This window comes from Cricetulus griseus, chromosome 3, assembly GCF_003668045.3.
Source record: "Cricetulus griseus strain 17A/GY chromosome 3, alternate assembly CriGri-PICRH-1.0, whole genome shotgun sequence".
Lineage (NCBI taxonomy): Eukaryota > Metazoa > Chordata > Mammalia > Rodentia > Cricetidae > Cricetulus > Cricetulus griseus.
The window spans coordinates 57,255,721-57,277,098 of NC_048596.1; the positions used below are offsets into that span (position 1 = coordinate 57,255,721).

Sequence of the window (21,378 nt, forward strand, 5' to 3'; positions counted from 1 at the left end):
CATCACTCACAAGCCACATTGGGGAACAGTCTCTAAAATATAAACCAAAATTGTCCTCGTCCACAGAAGCCCAGACTGCCCCCATGGAAACCCCTTGCTGTTTGGCAGCTGCAGATCCTTGAACCACAGATGACTAAGCCTGGCTGATTTTGTTTCTCTTTTGTCTTTGTTTTTCAGATAGGTTCTTTTATGTCACTTAGGCAGACCTCAAACTCTTGTCATCCTCCTGCCTCAGTCTCCCCTGCAAGGGGAGTCTCATCATTCTAAGCCTCCTTGGTTCTGTCCATAGTATGTCTTCCCCACTCTCCAGAAAAGAGAAAGAAAACTAAACAAAACCCATTCCTACCTCCTCCCCTCATCACCAGTCAGTATCCCAGCAAACCCCTGGTGCTTATAAATAAACCCTGGGAGATGGGGTCCTCTGGGGGAAAAACAGTCACACTTATAATGAGCCCCTGAGTCAGAGAATAAGCTTGGTAGGTAAAGGAACTGTTCCACCTCTTTCCTCCCTTTTCCTGTCTGCTCTGAAGACACTTGGATCCCTAGGGCCCACCTACCCTAAAACACATGCAATATATGTGATGGAAACAACACACAATTAAATAACTGAGAATTTCATTTGACACCTAAAAGGATTTTTTTAATCAAAAGGTGTTTACTTGGCTAGAACAATCCCAAGAGCAGCTGCCTGAGTTCCTTCACCATGTGTAGGGACAACCGATATCACTGGGGAGGAAAGGGTTTATTTGGCTTATATTTCAGCATTGCTGTTCTTCACTGAAGAAAGTCAGGACAGGAACTCAAGCAGGACAGGATTCCAGAGGCAGGAGCTGATGCAGAGGCCATGGAGGGGTGCTGCTTACTGACTTGCTTCCCATGGGTTGCTCAGCCCACTTTCTTATAGAACCCAGGACCAACAACCCAGGGATGGCAACACAAACCATGGGCTGGGCCCTCCCCCACTGATCACTAAATGAGAAAATGCCTTACAGCTGGATCTTAAGGAGGCATTTCTTCAGCTTCCTCTGATGGCTCTATCTTGTGTCAAGTTGACATGAAACCAGGCCAGTACACACCTGATGTTAACCACTGGCCACATACATCAAGGCATTTGGGTTAGGAGTCTGACCACAGTTCTGAAGGGACCAGCTCCCCATTTCGGCAGCCATAACAGCCGAACACGTGCTTATCTGACCTTGTCTTAGTCACTAGGAGGTCAGATGCCTGCCTCATGGCAAGGAACCAATCAGAAGTTAGTTGGTGGTGCTATGCTTTACGGCTCTGGGTGTGCTTTACGGACAAGCGCACAGCAATGACACGCAGAGCATAGCAACCACCCTGGGAGGGCCTATGGGCCATAACAACCAGTTGACCAATCAACACAGGACAAACCCTCCAAGCCTGGAGGCACACCAATCCTGAGCCTGTGCGTACCCCTAGACACTCCCCTTACACTGCCCTATAAGATCTCTATGCAGACGCTTCAAGCTGTCTTTCCTAGCCATCCACTATGGTGGATGGATGAAAGGCCCGAGCTAACATGGGATTAGCTCATTAAACAACCATAATAAAGCCTCATGCTGTTTGCATCAAGCTTTCGAATCTGCCTGGTGATTGGGGTGACCGAGGTCCTGGACTGAGATCCTGGAGGCCTGAGCTTCCGGGGTTCTTACAGTTCAACTGTGTTCATGGTTCAAGTCCCTCTTCCATTTGGTTCTATGTCCCTTAATTTCCATCTAGAGGCACTACTGTTGTCCAGTTGCTTAGGCAACATGTATCATACTTCAGGGAAGCAAGCCCTGAGCATCAGCAAACTTCCTCAGCAGTCACATAGGTAGTTAGCACTCTTAATCATTTTTTGAGGGAGCCATTGACACTGTGGAGCAGGCATAGAACACCATAAAGTGAGGGGGTTTGGGTCAGGGGTTTCTGGGGACAGGGCACAAACCCCAGTCTTACACAGTGGCTCTGCAACATCTTCCCCAGGGGTCTTCATTCCACACCTGTTGCTGCTCTAGGGCTGGAGTCAGCCCAGCCATGTGACTGAAAATCCATTTGAGGCCAATCCTCTCAGGCTCCCTTGTTTCTTAGACACAACCAGTCTCCTGCCAGGAGAACATTTAGTCACAGCTTCCTAGATAGGGACTAAGGAATGCCACACTCATCCACAGCCACCTCCCATCCCAGAGTCTTTCTGGAGAACAGAAGAAGGTGGCCAGGGATTTTCCACAGCAAGCATGAGAGGCTGGGTGTAGGGAAGGACCTAGCTCAATGACTGACAGCTACAGGAACCTCGTAGGCAGAGTGCCCTTCACTCCCAAGATGCCCTCTCCAATAAGAACTACATTTTGGTAGATTTTTTTTTGTCCATGTTGGGGGTCTAGAGGACACCTCCTGGTTTCAGCTACCAGCTTTCCATGGCCTTTCTGGGACTTTCTGGGCACTACTTGCATACGTGACAAGCCCATCCTTGAATCCATGAAAGCTGATCCAAACACTGAAGTCTGCTTTTAAACCCAGTGCTTGGTCTCCTGGGGACACTTAGCTGCGGCTGAGATTCTCATCTCTAGTGCACAGATCAGCCATTCCCAGATCTGCCGGTGTGTGTCGTCAGACTGTATGCACCACACCTCCAATCCCTTAGCAACTACATACTGGCACCTCACATTTTAATTCCTTCGGTTATGATTCACAGTGCCATCTGTGGACAGATAATGAGGGACAATAATCCGAGAATAACCATCAAGGCGTGTGTGCAGCAGTTTCAATGTTAGTGCCTGAGAGCTGCTGCGAGGGATAGGAGCCACACCAGGACAGGTCTTGTACCCCATCCACAGCTCAAACTGGACCCAGCAGACATGATGAGATGCCACTAGGCCCACTTGACATCACACCACCAGGTTTCCTCAATCACTGGAAGGAGAGTGTGGCCACACAGTACAGTTAAAAATCACAGGCAACAGGCCTCTAAAGAGAGCACAGGAAACCTGCTGAGTCCCAGGACAGCATTTACCCCTGCCTTCAGAGCTGGCTGGATGAGTGGACAGTGGACAGTTCTCTGGGTTATGACAAAGGAAGTGTGCCCTTCAAGCCTTCGTAAGCCCAGCAAATAAAGATATGTGGCTTGGTTACACTTTAAAACTGTGGTCAACATTGTACAGCTTTGTCTATTTGTGGGGCTCCTAGCAGTGGGATCAAGACCTGTCCCTGGCACTTGAGCTGGCTTTTGGGAATGTATTCCCCATGCTGGGTTGTCTGGTCCAGCCTTGATGCAGGGGGAGGAGCTTGGTCTTGCCTCAACTTGATGTGCCAGGCTTTGTTAGCACCCATGGGAGCGGAGGTGGGTGTAGAGGGGAGATAGGGAGGGAGGGAACGGAAGGAGATGAGGGAGGGGAATCTGTGGTCAGGATGCAAAATAAATGGAAAAATAAATAATAAAAATTTAAATTTAAAAACAAAACAAAACTGTGGTCAAGGTCACACTTTAAAACTGATGGCCATTTGGCTAGCAACACTCAGGCATCAGACGTCGTTTTTTCATTTTCTGCGTTCTCCAGCCTCCTCTGATTTGGGAATGTAACTCTGGGACCAGCAGACATGTGTTTGCATGGTCCTGCATGTTCTTTCCCATCCACACTGTGCTCACCAATCAGTTCCTATGCCAGGCTCAGCTATGGAGTCCTGCAGAAAAGGATCAAGGGAGTGTGCAAGGGTGCTAATCCCCTCTTCCAGGGGTTTATGCAAAGCCATCACAAACCCACAGGGCACCTTCCTGTGAATGGGGGATAAACAAGCTTTGTCATCTGCCTTGGTATGCAGGTAGCAGAGTCCAATAGCCAACCCCCTATGACATTTCATACTGGTTTAATCCGGGAGCCAGGGAGAGGTCAGGCAAGCATGGGAACAACCTAGCAGAAAAGGGTGGGAGCCCAGACCCAGCAGCTCCTCTACACCTCCTCTGCTGACCTAGCTAAGTCCTGGCATCTGCAGCATACACACACACACACACACACACACACACACACACACACACACATCAACCTTTCCTGCAGCAAGCACAGCAAGCTTCAGAAATGACTCCCAGAACTCTAATGGAGCATGATTGACTAGAGTGAGGATGCTGTTAGGATTATCCACCTGTGTCACTGAATGGCAAGAAGGCCCCCCTTTACCCAAAGCAGTGCTGCCATGCACACAGAGAGCAAACACTTGCTGGATCTGGAGGCCTGCAGATGCTTTCCCCAGGGATGAGTTCCTGGAGCTATGAAGAGGTGGAGTCCAGCATGTCCCTGAATTGTGACATCTCCCTCTATAAAGAGACACACCATCCCCACTGCATGGTGTTTGGAGTGTGCCAGATATCCAGGCCATGGTGCATCATGAGGTATACCACTTGACTCTTTAAATGGAAATGAAGAGGTGAAGATGGCCAGAAATAGGCACTATGCATCAGGACTACTTTGAGGGCAGAGGACGAGTCATCTCTTGGTCCCATGGATACTAGAAGTCCACAGCCTGGTCCAAGAGACATGCAAGGTTAAGGCTGTACCTGATGTCCAAAGGCTGCTGGTCTGTACTTTGAATGCCTTCACTCTGTGAGACACCTGATCTGAGAGAATAAAGCAATTGCTAAGCTGTGGGTGTCCCACAGATAGCAGTTGTCACCAGAATCACCTCAGCAGGGACTCTCCAGCTCCCAGAAGGGAGCTTTCTGAAGAGAAACTTAAGTCACCCCAGAGCACCTCAGGTGTAGGCCAAAAACAGTGAGCCCTCCCTACAGAGGGATGGATGATTAAGTCCTTGGACCACAAAGTCACCAGCCATGCTTAGTACTGTCAGCTGGCCCAGGTACAACCACCATGTGAGTCTCCTCTTTCATTGATTACAAGACACAAGTAATGTCCTTCAGGTTTGTCTCGCCAAGGCCTGGGGCTCACAGTGACCCTCCTTCTCAGTTACATGTGTGCCTGGTGCCAGCAGAGGCCAGAAGTGGACACCAGATTCCCTGGAAGTGAAGTTACAGGTGGTTGTGAGCCACCTGGTGGGTGCTAAGAATCGAACTCAGGTCCTCTGGAAGAGCAACCAGTGATCTTAACTGCTGAGCCAACTCTCCAACTCCATGAATGTCATTTATTCAATTAATCAAGAGTTACCAAGCAAAACTAAGAGACTGGCAGTTTCCAAAGCCACAGAGACTACAGTGTATGTAGGGGTCCAGTTGTAACAAGGCCTAACTTCTGGTCAGGTTTAAGTTTGCTGGCTATATGACTTTAGTCATGTCACTTACCATCTCTGAGCCTGCTTCCTCACCTGTAAAAAGAGGCAGGAATACACCCTGCCTTGTAGGCATTACTTTCAATCCCAGTGACATAGCAATAACTGCTCTACTCCTGAACCTTCAATAAACCACAGTGCCTGCTATACGCATGGTTATGTTTCAAAACACTCTTATGTATGATAGAGGGGGTGTGTTTTATCTTTCTAAAACTGTGTGTGTGTGTGTGTGTGTGTGTGTGTGTGTGTGTGTGTGTGTGTAGAAGTCACAGAACTGAGGTGTCTTCATCTACCACGTTCCACCTTATTTTTTTGAGGCAGGGTCTCTCATTGAGCCCAGAGCTCACCATTGACTCAGCTGACTAGCAAATTTGTCTCTGCCCTTCAACAATGTGGTTACAGTTGGACACTGCCCTGCCATGCCTGGCTCTTTAGTGATGCTGGGGTTTGAGCTAGGTCCTCTCTTCCTAGAAGGGGAGTTAAAGAACCACCTGTGGGAAGGAGAACAGAGAAAAAAAGAGAAGAAAGCTGGGCTTCTGTGTCCTGTTCTGCTTTATAGCTTAAATTTCAAAATGATGCAAGTATTTCACATACTGTAAGCCCAAACTAAAAACTTAAAGAGCTGCCATTTAAAATCAAACAAGATTAAACAAAGGACTCTCCATGTGTCTGTGGCTGCACTGCAAATGACTTTTTGGCATGCTCATCTAATGCACAGCCCAGGGGTCCACACTTGTGACAAGGTCACTGGAAATGTAACTCTGACTATCTTTCCAGTGTGGGGTAGGATGATTGGAGGCAAGGAAGATAATTTGTTAAAAAGAGAGACTTTTAGGGGGTGTGGTAGCTTATAACTGCAACCCCAGCACTGGTAGGCTGAGGCAGGAGGACTGCTGGGAGTGTAAGGCTAGCACAAGCTACATAGTGAGTCCCATGTCAATCTGGGTCACAGAGTATGCTTCTGTGTCAGTAAAGGGGAAAATAGAGGCCAGCAAGATGCTTGCTGGGCAAAGGTGCTTGCTGACTGCCAAGCCTGAGGACTGAGGCTGTTCCCTGGTACCCACAGGTAGGAGAGAATCAACTTCTGCAAGTTCTCTTATCTACACACACTAAAAAAGTGTAACCGATTTTGGGGGAAAAAAGACAGAAAAGAACAATTAAAAACAAAAAGCAAAAACTGAATACAAACAAAAAGAAAGAATATGAGGACCTAAGACTCAGGAAGTTACGTCAGACCCTCAATCATCATACACTGTGAAGGTGTGACACAAGCCACCGTCTGTCTCCATGTCTCTACATGGTCCCCAAAGACCACTTCAGAAAATTCAGTTCCCAAGAAGGTGTTAGGAGATGGGGCCCAATGAGAGGCTATGAAGTCTCAGGGTTCTGAGCCCCTCTCCTTTCACACTCCCTTTTGTCCCAGGGACGACAGGGCCAAGATTCTCACCAGATGACAGGGTCAAGCAAGGCTGTTATCATCCACAACTGTCTCATGTAAATCTCACCAAACCTCCTAACAGGCCTTATTGAAGCCATAAGAAATAGGCCAGGGTTGGCCACTCCAAGTGAGGGGGGAAGAGGAAGAGGGGGAGGAGGAGAGCAGAGAGGGGAAGGGGGAAAGGGGGAGGGGGAGAGGCTTTAGCACAGGCCCTATGTCTGAAATACTTCCATTGGCGTTGCTGGGGACTAATGGGGTTGGAATAGGCAGTGGAGTGCCACCAAGCCAAAGCCACCCCAAGCAGACATGAGAGGTACAGAGGATGGCTTGCATGATTCCTGAGGGCCACTATGCTCTCCCTGGAGAGTCTGGCCTGCAAAGGCTGGATGTGATGTAAGGCCTCTGACAGGGTGGGATTTTCTTTCTGAAGTGGGTCCCTTGAGCCATTGCCACATTGAAAGTCTTCTTTGGTCTTTGCAAAGGGAACCCTGACAACAAACTGGGGTCCAACTCAGCCCTCCCCAACAGGCTCAACATTTTCAGGAAGACAGTGTCTCCCCTCAAACCTACAAGATCACAGTTCCCTACCTGCCTCCCATCATGGCTTCCCTCCACCCATCCATCCAAGAAACACACAAAGCCCGGGTGAGGAGCTCTGCACCACAGTGGGGGTGGGGGATGGAGGCCCAGGGTGAGGTTAAACCTGCTGGCCTTTTCTAGAACCTTCACCAGGATTCCTCTGTGGTTCCAAATATGCCCTGTGTCACCAGAGTTCTGTTTGAAGCATGCCCTCCCTGCTCTGTAGACTCTGAGCTGAGAAACACATGTCTTTTTATTATCATTGACCCAAAGCAGGGAAGGTGCTTTTCATGCTTATAAATGGGGTACCTGGTAGCTAAAGGAGTCCCCTGAAAGCCAAGCTATATGCAAAGGAATATCATGTTCTAGAATGTTCCTTCTGTCTCCTCTAAAATCTCCTGCCCTACCCCTTTCACCCATCATCAAAGAGAAGCTGAACCCCTAAAGCCAGAAACCTAAAGCCTGGTAGAAGACGTTGTAGTCACAGGGCCACCCTTCCTCAGAGTCCCCATCCTCATTAACCTTTATTGTGCTTTGGTCTGTATTTTATGCTTTTGTTTTTTCGACAAGGTGAGAAGGCAGATTTATCAACTCCAAATCTGGAATCCAGGAAGCCTTACAGGGGGAGGGGGATCCTCATGAAGTCCCCAAGGCCACAGGCTACCCTCAGTTCCCACCATCTCTGTATACCCCCCTCCCCCGCAGAGCCCAGTGCTCTCTGCTGTCTTCTATGTTTAAAGGAACAGAACTCACAGTCCTAAGAAGGAGACTCAAAAGAAACACATGGAGACAAAGGCTTCTCTCCTGTCTATTTTATAAACAACAATGCTTCCTACAGTGTTCAAATAAATAATCCCCGAGCAGAGTTAACTCTGAATGCTTTTGAATATTCATGGAGATTTCGAATGCATTCCTGCTCCAGAGGGGACTCTCACTGGTGTCACTGATGCTGTCCCTCTTGCTCTGAGTTTGGGATCATTCCTCTGCCTGACACCATGAACTTGAGAACTGTGGGAGGCGTGGGAGACCCTGTTCTCAGAGGTCAAGGCATTGACCAGGGGATTCGATGCTACTGACAGGTGAGCAAGCCCACTGGCCCTAGGTGGGAAGAGAATCCAAGAGAGCTAGTCTCCTGGCGGGAGGGGCCCCAGGGCCCCTGCTCTGAGGGGTCAAGCAAAGGGCAGCATTCAGATCCTGTGGATGTGGAAACCAGCAGGAGCGGAGGGGGGTGGGATCTTTCAGGCTTGCCACTGTTAGCTTTACTGAGATGCCAAGATTATCCGTGGATACTCAACAAGCCTGGACCAGATTAGCATTTCAATGCAACTCCAAAGCAGATGGCTCTCCCCAAGTGGTGGTGGTAGGGAGAGGGGGGCAGTATCCAATCCCTGGGCCCCAAACAGAACAAAACGGGGAACGGTGAGGGGATCCATCCAACCTGGTAGCTTCAGCCCAGATAGACCTTTCTCTCTGGCCCTCAGTCTGGAAGTCCCGCCACACACTCTCTTGAGGCTCCAGTTTAGGATTGCAGGAGGTGAACTCCCCAGCTCTCAAAAGCCATAGGAGCCAACTCTTGTAGCTCCTGTAGTAAATCTCTCTTCCCCCTCTTTCCGTGTGTGTGTGTGTGTGTGTGTGTGTGTGTGTAGACTTTCAGTGACCTGTAGACACACACACACACACACACACACACACACACACACACACACACACTTGCCCTTCTCTGAAGAACCTGCATATCTCCAGCAAAATCCTGCATTATTGACCTTGGAGGAGGACAAGGACTGTGGAGAGATGGAATGTTGTCCTCTGACAACCAAATTCATCTTGGGCTGTGTAGGCTCTTTAACAGCCATTTACTTTTGACCTCTGTCTCCAACCCAATGTTCCCATAGCTATTAGGTATTAGGTAACTATATCACTAAGCTTTGCAGAATTCCACCTGAACCAATCCGAAAGATGGGATGTCATAAGGTAACATCTGAGCTGCAGAGGATGTCCCCTCCTGACATCTCCACTGACATAATTGTCAAATGTATTGACTCACAACCTCATTGTTCTGTGGCTGTGAAGGTCATTTAATTGCTTCTACAATGGAACATGTCATTCAGGGCAACACAAATCCATGTTCCAAGACATATCACTTTTATTTAATAAAATTCAGAATAAGCAGGTTTTAAATTTTTTCCTTTAAAGTAGGTCAAGTGGCTGGGGAGGTGGCTCTCCAGCACTGGCTTCTCTTCCAGAGGACCCGAGTTTGATTCCCAACACCCACATGGTGGCTCATATCCGTCGGTAATTCCAGTTCCAGAAGACCCAGTGCCCTCTTCTGGCTACCATGTGCAGCTTCATGCATGTGCCCACATCTACAAATACATACACATAAATAAACAATAAATCTATAAAGCAGAGTCAATGTTCTTTGTCAAAAAACTTACACATTTATAAATGCATGTGGATATATTTTAAGCCTTGCTGTTTTTCTAGAGAATTGAATGGAAGGCCTGTTATAAACAACCTGCCTGAAACCCAGGTGAGCAATGACCTTGCTATTTGTCTGGAAGGAGAGGCTCATCTGATGGATAGGAGGCCACTTCAGGTCAGCCAGTGGAGGTTGATTCAGGAAGGAATAGATTGCTGGGGCCCACAAGGCACCAAAGGAGGGCTGCAGAGTGTGGTTGCCAGGGCAACCTCACCCCCAGAAAGGCCCTCTTGGGGAATGACGTATCAAGAGCCTCCTTCTATCCAGAACATGAGGGAGTTGGGGGAGCACTAGAGAAGAGAAGGGAAGATGGCAGAGGGCTGGGTCTCCCTAGAGGAGGGAGGAATCAGTTAGTTCCCTCTAGCAGGACCCAGGGGGCAGAGCCAGGACCAAGGAAAGAAATTGGAACCAGACTAGGCAGAAGTGTCAGGCTCATGCACTGACGAGAGTGGGCAGTCCTCTGGGATAAAGATGGGTCCTGACCTGAAGCCATCAAGACATCATCTTCAGCCCCTACAACCATACCGAGCCTGAGCCAGTGGTGAAGAGTGCATGTATGCTGAAGAATGGAACAGAGTGACTCCAGAGCGATGCAGGACTTCTCTAGGAGGGTGGGCAGACACCTCAGGGAGCAGATCAGAGCCCAGGGATGTCATTCCAACAGCACTGCCCAGGGCTCAGGACACAGGGGAGCAGAGGCCGGAGGAACCTTGAGCTCCACAGAACTGGAAGTGGTGTGAGGGAGGCCTTTTCATCTCTTTCATCTTCCCCAGAGTGACATCAAGAGCTGGTGTTCATGTTCACTGGGTAGGTGCACTGGATGCTTATGTGATGACCAGAAAGTGTGTCTGCAGAACAGTGTGAAGATGCCTGGGCACGAACCCACTCTGCAGACATGCCCAAAGGTGTGCCTCGGCACTGCAATATAGAAAGCAATCAGGCCCTAGCTGACTATGAAATTGCAGGACCACACTGCTGTGTGCTGGCCACTGTGGCACAGATGCTACAGATCACAGCCACAGCTTCTCTGTAACAGGTCACATTAAGCTCAGAGGAAATCTCTTAATTGTGGCCACCATGAGGCAGTCCTGTCCTTATCCTTGGATTCCTAGCCTCCCCTCTCTTCCCCACTGATGTCAGGGCCTACCACTCCCACTCTGCTGCCTCTGCCCACAAAACAGTGCTATGGTCTCCCATTTGCATCCTGACACAGAGAAGAAACTGAAGAAAACAGTGGACATAGCTACCAAGTGGATGAAGCCACTGGGAATGTGGAGATTCTTGCTACCCTGAAAGTCTAAGTCTAAACAGACTAATGCAAGAGTTATCAGTCATTGTTACAAAAGCAATATCTTAGTGTCGTCCAGTCCTCTTCTCTCACTGCGAGGGTTCATCTTCATTTCAACTTAACTGGATTCAAAATTACTTAGGAGACACACCTCTGGGTATGTCTGTGAAGATGTTTTCTGAAATGTTGAACTGAGTGGGGAACATCCTCCCTCAACTTGGGAGGCACCTTCCAACAGGGAGATGTGAGGAAAGACAGACTGGCCTTGAAACCCTGATCCTCCCACCTCTGCCTCCTGAGTTTGGGGATGTTGGTCCTGGGCCTGTGATACCACACCCAGTTTCTGTGCTGGGGATGGAGCCCATGGTGTGCCAGGCAAGCAGTCTGCCCACTGAGCCACATCCCAGCCCCAGGCCATCTCCTTTTCTCATGGACGCTTGTCAACAACCCCGCTATGTTTGTTACATTTCTGGAGTGAAAATCACCCTTATAATGTTTTACAAAAAGAATGAAAAACACCATCCATTTCACGCCTGCATCATCCCTGGCAGTCCAAAATTAGCATAACAAATGTTCTGAAGGAACTCCTAAAAGAGACGCTGAGCAATCTTCAACACCAATATCCGGGAGCTCTTCTCTGTGGCACTGCACCTCCCCCTGGCAATGGGTGGCGACATCTTCTTTAACGCAAACTGGGGTGTTCTTGGGAGAAGCAGCTTCGGGCAGACATCTGCCTGGAGACACTGCCCCACCCCCGCCCCGCCCCCTGTGTAGCAGGGACTTGCTCCTCAGACCCCTAGAGCCATTGGAGGTCCTCGGAGTAAGTATATGTCTGTATTACCTCTAACTGGAGCTGTGGGAAATACCACTTTCCAGACACTGCTCTTACCTTGACACCCCCACCTCACCCTCATTCATCTGCATTGAGGCCTCTGTGACAAAGAGGAAGCATAGGGACCATGGGGCCTTCAGGACTGGCAGCAGCACCTGCCGCTCCTGTCAGTGAAACAGAGAAGCCATCCAGGCCTCAGGACATCACTAACACTCCAAACAACTCCCAGGAACCTGGGGATCTGCTTCACACAGACCTGGGCTGTGTTTCCTAGTTGGGCCTCAGAGCACCAGCCCCTGAACTGAGGACAGGGACAGGCTTAGGAGAGTCTGGTATCTCTCTGAGCATGAAATAAAACCATGGCAGGGGCAGTTGAGGGGCAGCCAGGCCCACTTTGGGGTGCAGTACCAGGGGCCCAGGGTCTACTTACAATACCCCTGCATGTACTCCCACTCTCTGAAGTGCCATTCCAGTGAGAAGCACAGACAAAAACTGTTGCCTTGAAACCAAGTCATCACCAGAGCTTAGATGCCAACTTACTATTTTCTACTCGTGTAGCCAACAAACACACAGAGTCTGCGCCAGGTCCGAGCTGGGGAGCCAAGTGGACCTCACAGATGAATAACCAGATTCACCCTGAATGACACCTTCCCAGAAGGCAGCTGGGTGGTGTTTTAAGCCCCACAAAATTGGGGCCAGCAGGAGTTTTTATGAAGGTACTTTAATTTTGAAGGAATAATTTCTGTGCACTTGTGGGTGTGTCTTCATTCCCTATTTGTATGGGTACATGTGTGCATGTGGAGGCCAGAAGATAACTTTAAGTGTAGTTCCTTAGGAGCCAGGGACCTGTGTCTTAGTTATTTTTCTATTGTGATGACAAAACACCATGACTGGGGCAACCTACAGAAGGAAGGGTTTATTTTGGCTATTGGATCTTGACTGAGTGGCGTGGCTCTAAAGTGGCAAGCGTGGTGGCAGAAGCCAGATGCCGAGAGCTCATGTTTTTAACTATAAGCCAGAAGCAGAGAGTGTGAACTAGGAGTAGGGCAAGGCTATAAAACCTCAAAGCCTACTCCTAATGATGCACTCCCCCAGCAAGGTTAGGCCTCCTAACCCTCCCCAAACAGCACCACCAACTGGGGCCTATGTTCCAACACCTGAGCCTTTTTGGGAGATGGATTCCATTCAATCCACCACATGTGGGGACATGGATCGCATTGATTAGGCAAAGCTGGCTGACTAGGGAGCCCCAGAGCTCCTTCTGTCTCTACCTCCCAAGCACTGGGATTATAAGTAGAACCACCGTGCCTGGTGTTTCATGTGGGTGCTGAGGCTAAAATGCCCCCCCCCCCTGCTTGCAAGGCAAAGGGTGTATTAACTGAACCAGCTCTCCACCTCTGTGACAGTCTTGTGACAGTCTTGCCAGACTGGATCTGGCTGAACTCAAACTTGCACATCCTCCTGCCTCTGCGTCCGGAAGGCTGGGATGACAGGCATGTACCCCACTCCAGGCAGGAGTTCTCCCGCAGTGCTAACTGGTATCATCAGCTGCTGCTCACATTCTATGAAGAGCTCCAAATAAAGCACAGACTTGAAGGCAATGGGTCACAGATGGCCTGAGATTCACATCCTCCAGGGGCCATGTCCCTGAAGCCAGCGGGGCTAAACTCAATGCTGCTGCCATCTCTCACTAATTGAGATCAATTTGTCCTTATTAATGTCATGGCTGGCTGAGATTTCTCTCTCTTGAATAAATACCATTTCTTAAATACCAAACCTCTGAGGCGTATTCTCAAAATGTTAACAAGAAATGGAGAAGACTCACAGGCCAACACCACCTCATGCACTGTCACAGACAGCGCCCACCACAATCCCGAGTCTAGACAGTTCTCAGGGACATGAGCTAACAGTGAGCTCTGCAGCTAGTGTGTGCGAAGATTCAAGGTGTCTTTGCAATGCTTACTACTGTCAACTTGACAGGATCTAGAATCACATGGAACATTCTGGAAAGTATGAGACAGAGAAGGAGGAGGCTGACATCCACTGAGTGTACTCTGTGGGTCGCACAGGGAGCTAAGTCCAGCTACTATGATTGTGACCTGGGACCTCTGCATGCTTAACCTTTACAAACAATATCCGGGGTCAGCCAGTGAGGCTGGAATGAAGTGAGGACCCAAGTGCCACATTGTGTCCTGCACAGGCCCCTCTGTCTCTGGAGACAGACTGAAGCTAATGACACTCTATAGTTTTTATTAGACATGGAGTCCCCACTTATACCCATGATATTCAAACTTTGCAGCACCTGAGGATCCTGGGTACATATCTGTATCTGAGTGAAAGTGCCCCCCCTGCCCCCCCCATGTCCCCTGTACAGTGAAGGTCTCCTACCACAGGGATATAGTAGTTATTTTTCTACATGTTACGACAAAAATAATTAATGAAAGCAGCTTAAGGGCCAGAGAGATGGTTCAATGGATGAAGGTGCCCACCCACCACTAAGCCTGATGTCCAACCCTTGGGACCCACACAGTGGGAGGAGAGAACTGATTCTTGTGAGTTTTCCTTCGACCTCCACACTCACACCCACATATACGCACACAAATAAATAAGTAAAGAAATATAAAAAATAATGTGAGGGAAGGGTTAGTTTTGGATCACAGTTCAAGGGTACCCTTCATCATGGTGGGGAAGGCATGATGCCAGGAGCGTGGGGCTGCTGGTCACATCACACCCATAGGGGGCAGCAGAGAGATGATGCTGGTACTCAAGTCTCTTCTTTATCCAGTCCTGGCTACCAGTCTGTGAGATGGTGATGCCCACATCCAGTATCTTCCCTCCTTAGTTAAATGTCTCTAGAGGGGCCGAGGAGATGGCTCAGAGGGCAGAGAACCTATGTGCATGTCCGAGGAACAGAGTTTAGTTCCCCACCACCCATGTAAAAAGCCAGGCACAGGGGTGCACACATTTAATGACAGTGGACACGATGATCCCTGGAGCTCCCTAGCCAGCCAGGCTAGCCAGATCTGTAAGCTCCAGATTCAGTGAGAACTTGTGTCAAGAAACAAGGTGGAGAGAATACAAATCGAGAACTGACTCTGCTTTCTACCCTCTCGTGTATGGTGCAGTGTATACACCCATATACAACACACTCGTGCGCAGGCCCACCCCCCAAACAAACAAACAAACAAACAAACAAAATACTCTTGAAGTGCCTCATAGACACACCCAGAGGCATTCCCTAGCTGATCCTAAATCCCATTAAGACTCTAGACCAACCACACTCTCATCATTTGCATTTTACAAGCCCCCTCCTCTTATACACCTGGCACTGAGGTGTTTCGTGCTCGCACCACCCCCTAGTGGTAGGCATGAGAAACTACATGAAGCTGAGAGCAGGCAGCCCCTTGCCCAGTAGCTGTCTACCGGGTTTCCTTTTCTGAGGGTCCAGGTCTGAGGCTAGACACCAAGATCACAGAGACAGAAGATGCAGCTGTGCCTCAGCTGCAGAGACTGAGTCATGGACTATTCATAATCCACAACACAGAGAGCAAAATGTGCTTTGCAAACAGTAGGCTCCTGTGAAGGTAAGTCTGAAGAGAGACAGGAATTTCCCTGGCTAGGTGCAAGTGGAACATGGGTTTCCACTTGGTAGTAGAGCATGGGGTCTCTCTCACTTGGCTGCAGAACTCCTGCCTTGCTGAGCACTCAAGGAGTCACCTGCTTCTAAGAGATCCTGCCCCTAGAGACAGTGGTGACAGAGAGTGACGCAGACACTCTGATAAACAGGGGCTTATCTTTGATGATGTCAGAGCCAGGCCCAGGAGACTCATGAGAAGCTGGTGTCCCACTTGTATCCAGGTCCAGGGAGAAAGTGGCTAGGGGCCAGGCTTGGCTTGGCATCTGAATTTGGGCTGGGCTGTAGTCTCCAGAAACCTGGAGACGCTGAGGTGTTCCTCTAGGGATGCCAGAGATGTACGCAGATTGAGTAGGTACCCAGACCATCTAGGAAGCTGTTGAGGGTTGAGGAGCAACAGAGATAGATGACTGGGCTAGAGGGATGGCAAACCCATTGCCCCACCCAGCCCCCAGAGATCCCCAAAACTATCTGCTCTTCAGCAACACCTGGGAGATCTTGGAAGGGTGGGAAGAGGAAATGTGAGATTCTTTCAAAACCCCAAATCAAATTTTGGTTCATTTATGTCACACATTCAGGTAGCTGGCTAAAAGAAATCCTTCACACTAGTGTTAAGTCACCCATTCCCAAGCCACACACCACACCTGTGCTGGCCATGTTTTCACTCATGGCTCTTGCCCAAGTGGACAGAAAAAGTGGCTGGTGGTCCTCCTTGGCCCCTTCTGGTTAAACATGACTTAGAAAGATACAGACTCTGCTCATTTGTCACATCCCAGAAAGATACAGACTCTGCTCATTTGTCACATCCCAGAAAGATACAGACTCTGCTCATTTGTCACAGTCCTGAACACGTGTGTGGGGCTTTAGTTAATCACCTGGTAGTGTCCATGCTACAGTGTAACCTGCATCTGCCACAGCCAGGCAGATGTTCCCTGTAAGTAGACTGAGTAGACAACCCTCCAGGAAGCAATGGCCATATTTTAACATCTGCCTGCTTGCCTGCAGTTCCTGTTGGGTTCTGACAGGTGTTGATTGTAGACTACAAGCTCCTCCAGCACAAACCCAAAGACAAGCTCCTTCTGTCCAGATAGCCTCCCGACAGCTCACCTCTCCTGAGTCCATCTGGTTCCCCACAGTGCTGGGTCTCCCTCTGACTTTGGGTTTCCCTGTGCGACAAGCTAGTCCTTCATTATGGGCATTGGCCTGCAGCAGCCCCAGGAGCAGTCCTTGTGAGAATGTGTGCTAATCACATGACTGGACACTCCCACCCCTGCAGGAGTGGGATGAACGACCATGGCTCTCGGCAAAGAGTTTTCCCTGCTGCCTCCAAAGTGCTTGGTCCCTGGCCTTCCTCCGAAACTGAAGTTTCCCAGCAAGTCTTTAGGATGTCATCTTTACTTCTATTCCCAGAACTCTGGACCCTTGGAACACTTGTCTCTGCTAGGACATCTCTCAGATATTATACTGTGCCCTGAGACCCGTCCAGCTGTGGGCCTTGTGCCCTTCCTTCCTCTCAGGTACTGTCCTGAGGGGTCTCTGTGTGTTTCTTCTTCCTCTCGAAATCCATGCTCAGATCCTCAGTCAGCTTTGTCCTGACCTTGGCCTCCCCCCCCCACCCTCTGCCTCAGCTGCTGTTGTCTCTTTGCTAGCACTCCTCTGGAGAGCCTTGAATACCACTTCTCATGGAGGCAGGTAGCCATTCCTGCCACATTGAGGATGTCAGGTCAGGACAATTTGGAATGTCCCTTCCAGGCCCCAAGTTGTCCCTGCTCCCACCCATCATCTTCACTTGTGCTGTCCAATCTCCCTTTCACCTGGGCTGCCCTCCCTTTAATGGTGAACTATCCTCAGCTATCTGCCCCCATTTTCAGTGTGAAGTGTTTACAGGCATAGAGGAAACTGTGTGTGTGGTGTGGGGTATCTCTTAACATGGAACTTCTTTATGTGCTCCTGCTGGGGTGGGGCACTTGCAGGAGGGTTCTATTTACAAAGGTGCCCAGCTCACACATAGGTCCTGAAGCACGGGTGTGCTTGGTGTGCATGAGAAAAGGTCAGAAGCTTGAGTAGCTGGAGTGAGGGGGAAGGGAAGAGAGTGAGTCGGGAGGGGGTCATCTGAGAGAGTACAAATGTAGCAACTTTGTGTCAAAAGGGAAGCGAGGCTTGATTCTGGCTTGCATTTTGAGGGTACCGGCAGCATGGTGGGGAAGGCACCGCAACAGCAGCAGGAGCGTGGTGTGTCTGGACACATTGTGTCTGCAGTCAGGAAGCAGAGAGAGATGAGCAAGGGTACTCAACTCACTCTCTCCTTTACAGTTTGGAACCACAGATGATGGGATGGTGCCCCCCACATTCAGGATGGGTCTCCCCTCCACAGTTAACCCAGGCTAGACTTCCCTTCAGCCATGCCCAGGGGCTTGTCTTCTATGTGAGTCTAGATTCTATCAAGTTGCCCATCACTATTAAGCAGCATGGGAATGAACTTCATGAATGACACCCAGGTCCACCCAGCACTTGGGATACAAGGTAATGGAACTCAGGTCTGAATTCTCACTTCTTAAAATTCCAATTCCATTGTTTTGTGTTCCATACACTGACAATGGGCTCTACGACCTGTCTCAGAGCTCAGACAATTCATCCACGGTCTAAGAGCTCATCCACACCGCCAATCGTGGCGTGGTGACTGACTCTCACAATGAATGATTGGTTTCCATCCTTCTTCTGCTCTGCTGGCCATGCACATAGAATCAGATCCAAAGCCCTTGCCCAGCCTATGCCCCTGCTCATTTCCAACCGCAGGTGCCAACCTTTGCACCCTCCTCAGCTGGCCAGCCTTACTGCGCCAAAATCAGGCACATGCTGACTGACCCCAGGGCCTTTGCACAAGCCACCAGCTCCAGCCCTCCTTCTGTCAGAGACCCAAAGGAACCCTCCCTTCTCCCCTCCCTTTCTCCAGGACTCTGCTCTGGTGTCACAAAGGCCATCTGGGGTCCCAGCCTCCATTTCACTCTGCTGTCCCACCATGCTTTGCTTCCCTTACTGTTTAGCAGACCTGACACAATACAGTACATGTCTGTTTACTTGCTGGCTACCTGTCTGCCTGATGTACTCTTGGTGGAAGCAGGGTGAAGCCTGGCTGGCCTCATCTCCCCCAGCACCTGTAAGCACCATCACCTGCAAGTGGCTGTTACTCGAAGTGTAGTGTGAATTGGCCTGGCTGAGATGGCGGCTTCAACTCCGATTACTTTTCATCATAAATATGTATCGTCTGCCAGTCACATTTTGGGTAGTTCGGGCTCCTGTCCCTCTTCTAGAAATACAACTTCAACTCCCCTGTTTCTATGGGAACACAGAGCCTGAATCCCAAATAAGACTTGCAGAATTTTAGAGAGCAGAGACAGAAATGAGTGGCTTCCCCAGCCACATGCCCTTGGCGGGAACAGCAGGCTGCCAGCCAGCATAGCCAACAATACTTTCCCTCAGACTGCCACATTCTTGCCTGACTCCAGGCCCTGTGCTGCTGTGATGGACAAGAGATACATATTTCAGGACTTGGAAGATGATGGCTTCCACGTGAGGATCCGAGTTTGATCTCCAGATCTCACTTTGTAAAAGATGGGAGGTGTGGTGGCATGTGCTGGGAAGCCCAGTACTGATGGGTGCACACCAGGTAGGTCCCTGGGGTTCTGTGACCTGCAAGCCCAGCCTAACTTACAGATTCAAGATCAAGTGAGAGACCTGGTTTCAAAATACAGGGCAGACAGTATGTACTGAGGAATGACACACATGTGCGTGTTCACCCAAACACACATGTGCGTGTTCATCCATGCACGCATTAACCCGAAAGTGAATATGCATACACACAGAGACACAGACACACAGACAGACAGACAGACAGACAGACAGACAGACAGACAGACAGAGAGAAACACACATGGGCACACATACACACAGATATACACACAGACACACACAGACACACAGACACACACACACAGAGACAGAGAGAGAGAAACACACATAGGCACACAGGCACACAGGCACACAGGCACACACACACACACACACACACACACACACACACACACACACACCCCACATCACATATTTGACCTTTACCTCCACTTATAGAGCAGAGCTCTTAACACCCCTTGGGATTCTCTAGGCATAAACATGAAAATGAGACAGGATTGACTTAGTTCAGTCTCCCTTGGGCTGAGGCTGATGCAGGGACATCAGCAGATCAGGGCTGGGGTTTTCAGCCTTCCCCCTCAGGACTGGAGGCTTGACTGATCACACTAACCAGTGATATATAGTCAGCTATACCACGGCTGCCACTAAGATGACAGGAAGGAGGACACTGGGCCACAACTCCTAGTGGGGACAGGCTAAACAAAGTCCTAGCTAGATTTACACAGAAACTCCCCAAGAACAGCCATGCATGGGCACACATGTGTCCAGGTTCAGTCCCTTGTGGACTTTGCTAAAGCCAGCTCATACCATGTGTGAGACAGCCAGGAACACTACAGTGGGTGTCTTGGGACACTGTTTATAACTTCACAAGGAGGAAAGTCCCTAGAAAAAAAGGAAGTGACCTTAATCTTAAAACAAATATACATGATACCAATGGCACGGGGGTATTCCTGAACCCTCAACAAGGAAAGACATTCCAAACCCCTGTAGAAAGGGCCTAGAATAATAGCCTAGAAGACTTTATTCATTTTCCAGCAAACCACAGTCTCTAGGACCTTGATATCACCCCAGTGCCAAGTGATTGCCATCACTGGCCAGTTCCTAGGCTGAGCAGTTGCTTTAAAATATGATGAGTACAAGGATTACAGGGTTCCTGGTCACCAGCAAAGGATTTTACGCTCTGATTCTGTATGAATCATATAGAATCTCTCTCTTCCTGCATCGCTCAACATAGGAACCCCGACAGAAGCTTCATGGGAAACCTGCCCCTCTACAGTGGGATGTGTTAGGAAATGTGGCTTGTCCAGCTGAACATCAGATGTCACCCTCAACTGAAAAAGTCAAGCCCACAGAGTCAGCCCCATGTGTTCGCTTTGCATGAACTCTCCATTGAGGCAGGAACTGGATGAGTGGCTGTCTAGGGGATGGGAAAGGGGCTGGAAGTGGCACTTATGTGGGGACAGGACCTCCTTTGGGGGTGATGGCAGAGTTTTTAGCCGGATGATAGTCATGGCTAAGCTAAGCAACATCCTGAATACTTTTAATGACACCAAATTGGCTTTGTCAAGTCTTTTTAAATGGTTAAGATGTTAACTTTTGTGTTCTACGAATTTTCCCTAATTTATTAACAAATGTGAACTGAGTTGTATGTTCCCAGAAAGGCCTAGTGGGGCTTGTTCTCTCTTCATGCTAGGATGGTAGAGGAGAAGAACACAGAAAGCAACAAGACCCTGCCCATCAACTTCCCACTCTTTGAGACAGACTATTTATTTAGTCAGCACTTTTCAACAGCTGCAGAATTGAAAATGGCCTTACTTCATTGCCTCTCTAGAACCTTCTACAGAGATGAGTGTCTGCATTATTCCCACTTTTTGGTCTAAAGGAAGCAGGCTGCATGGACAGGCAAATAGAACCACTTCGGGTGTTATGCAGCAACAGTGCAGTGCAGCCTCCCGGCAGGACTATGGCCACAGTCACTGACCTTAGGCAGCCTCACAGCCTCGGAGCTGTAGCCTGCCACAGTGGAGTCAGGAGCTCTCTTTACCTGGAATGGCGTCTGGCTGTTGTAGTTTTTCAACTCCTTGTTTCCACCCCGAAACAGCAGCACTCTGGCACAGCTGTCCTGCAAATGGAAAAGTGGAAAAACACTTGTGAGCTGGTGGCA

At 49.3% G+C, this 21,378-nt stretch overlaps 1 protein-coding gene across 3 annotated transcripts in view; it reads right to left on the minus strand.

Annotated features, from left to right (window-relative positions):
• Positions 1-21,378, minus strand: part of Shank2 (SH3 and multiple ankyrin repeat domains 2) — a 443,211-nt gene that overhangs the window by 310,209 nt on the left and 111,624 nt on the right. For all 3 annotated transcript variants that reach the window (XM_035442085.1, XM_035442084.1, XM_035442086.1), the window contains one exon: positions 21,259-21,336. In XM_035442085.1, the coding sequence (XP_035297976.1) occupies positions 21,259-21,336 (78 nt within the window). The remainder of the gene's footprint in view (positions 1-21,258; positions 21,337-21,378) is intronic.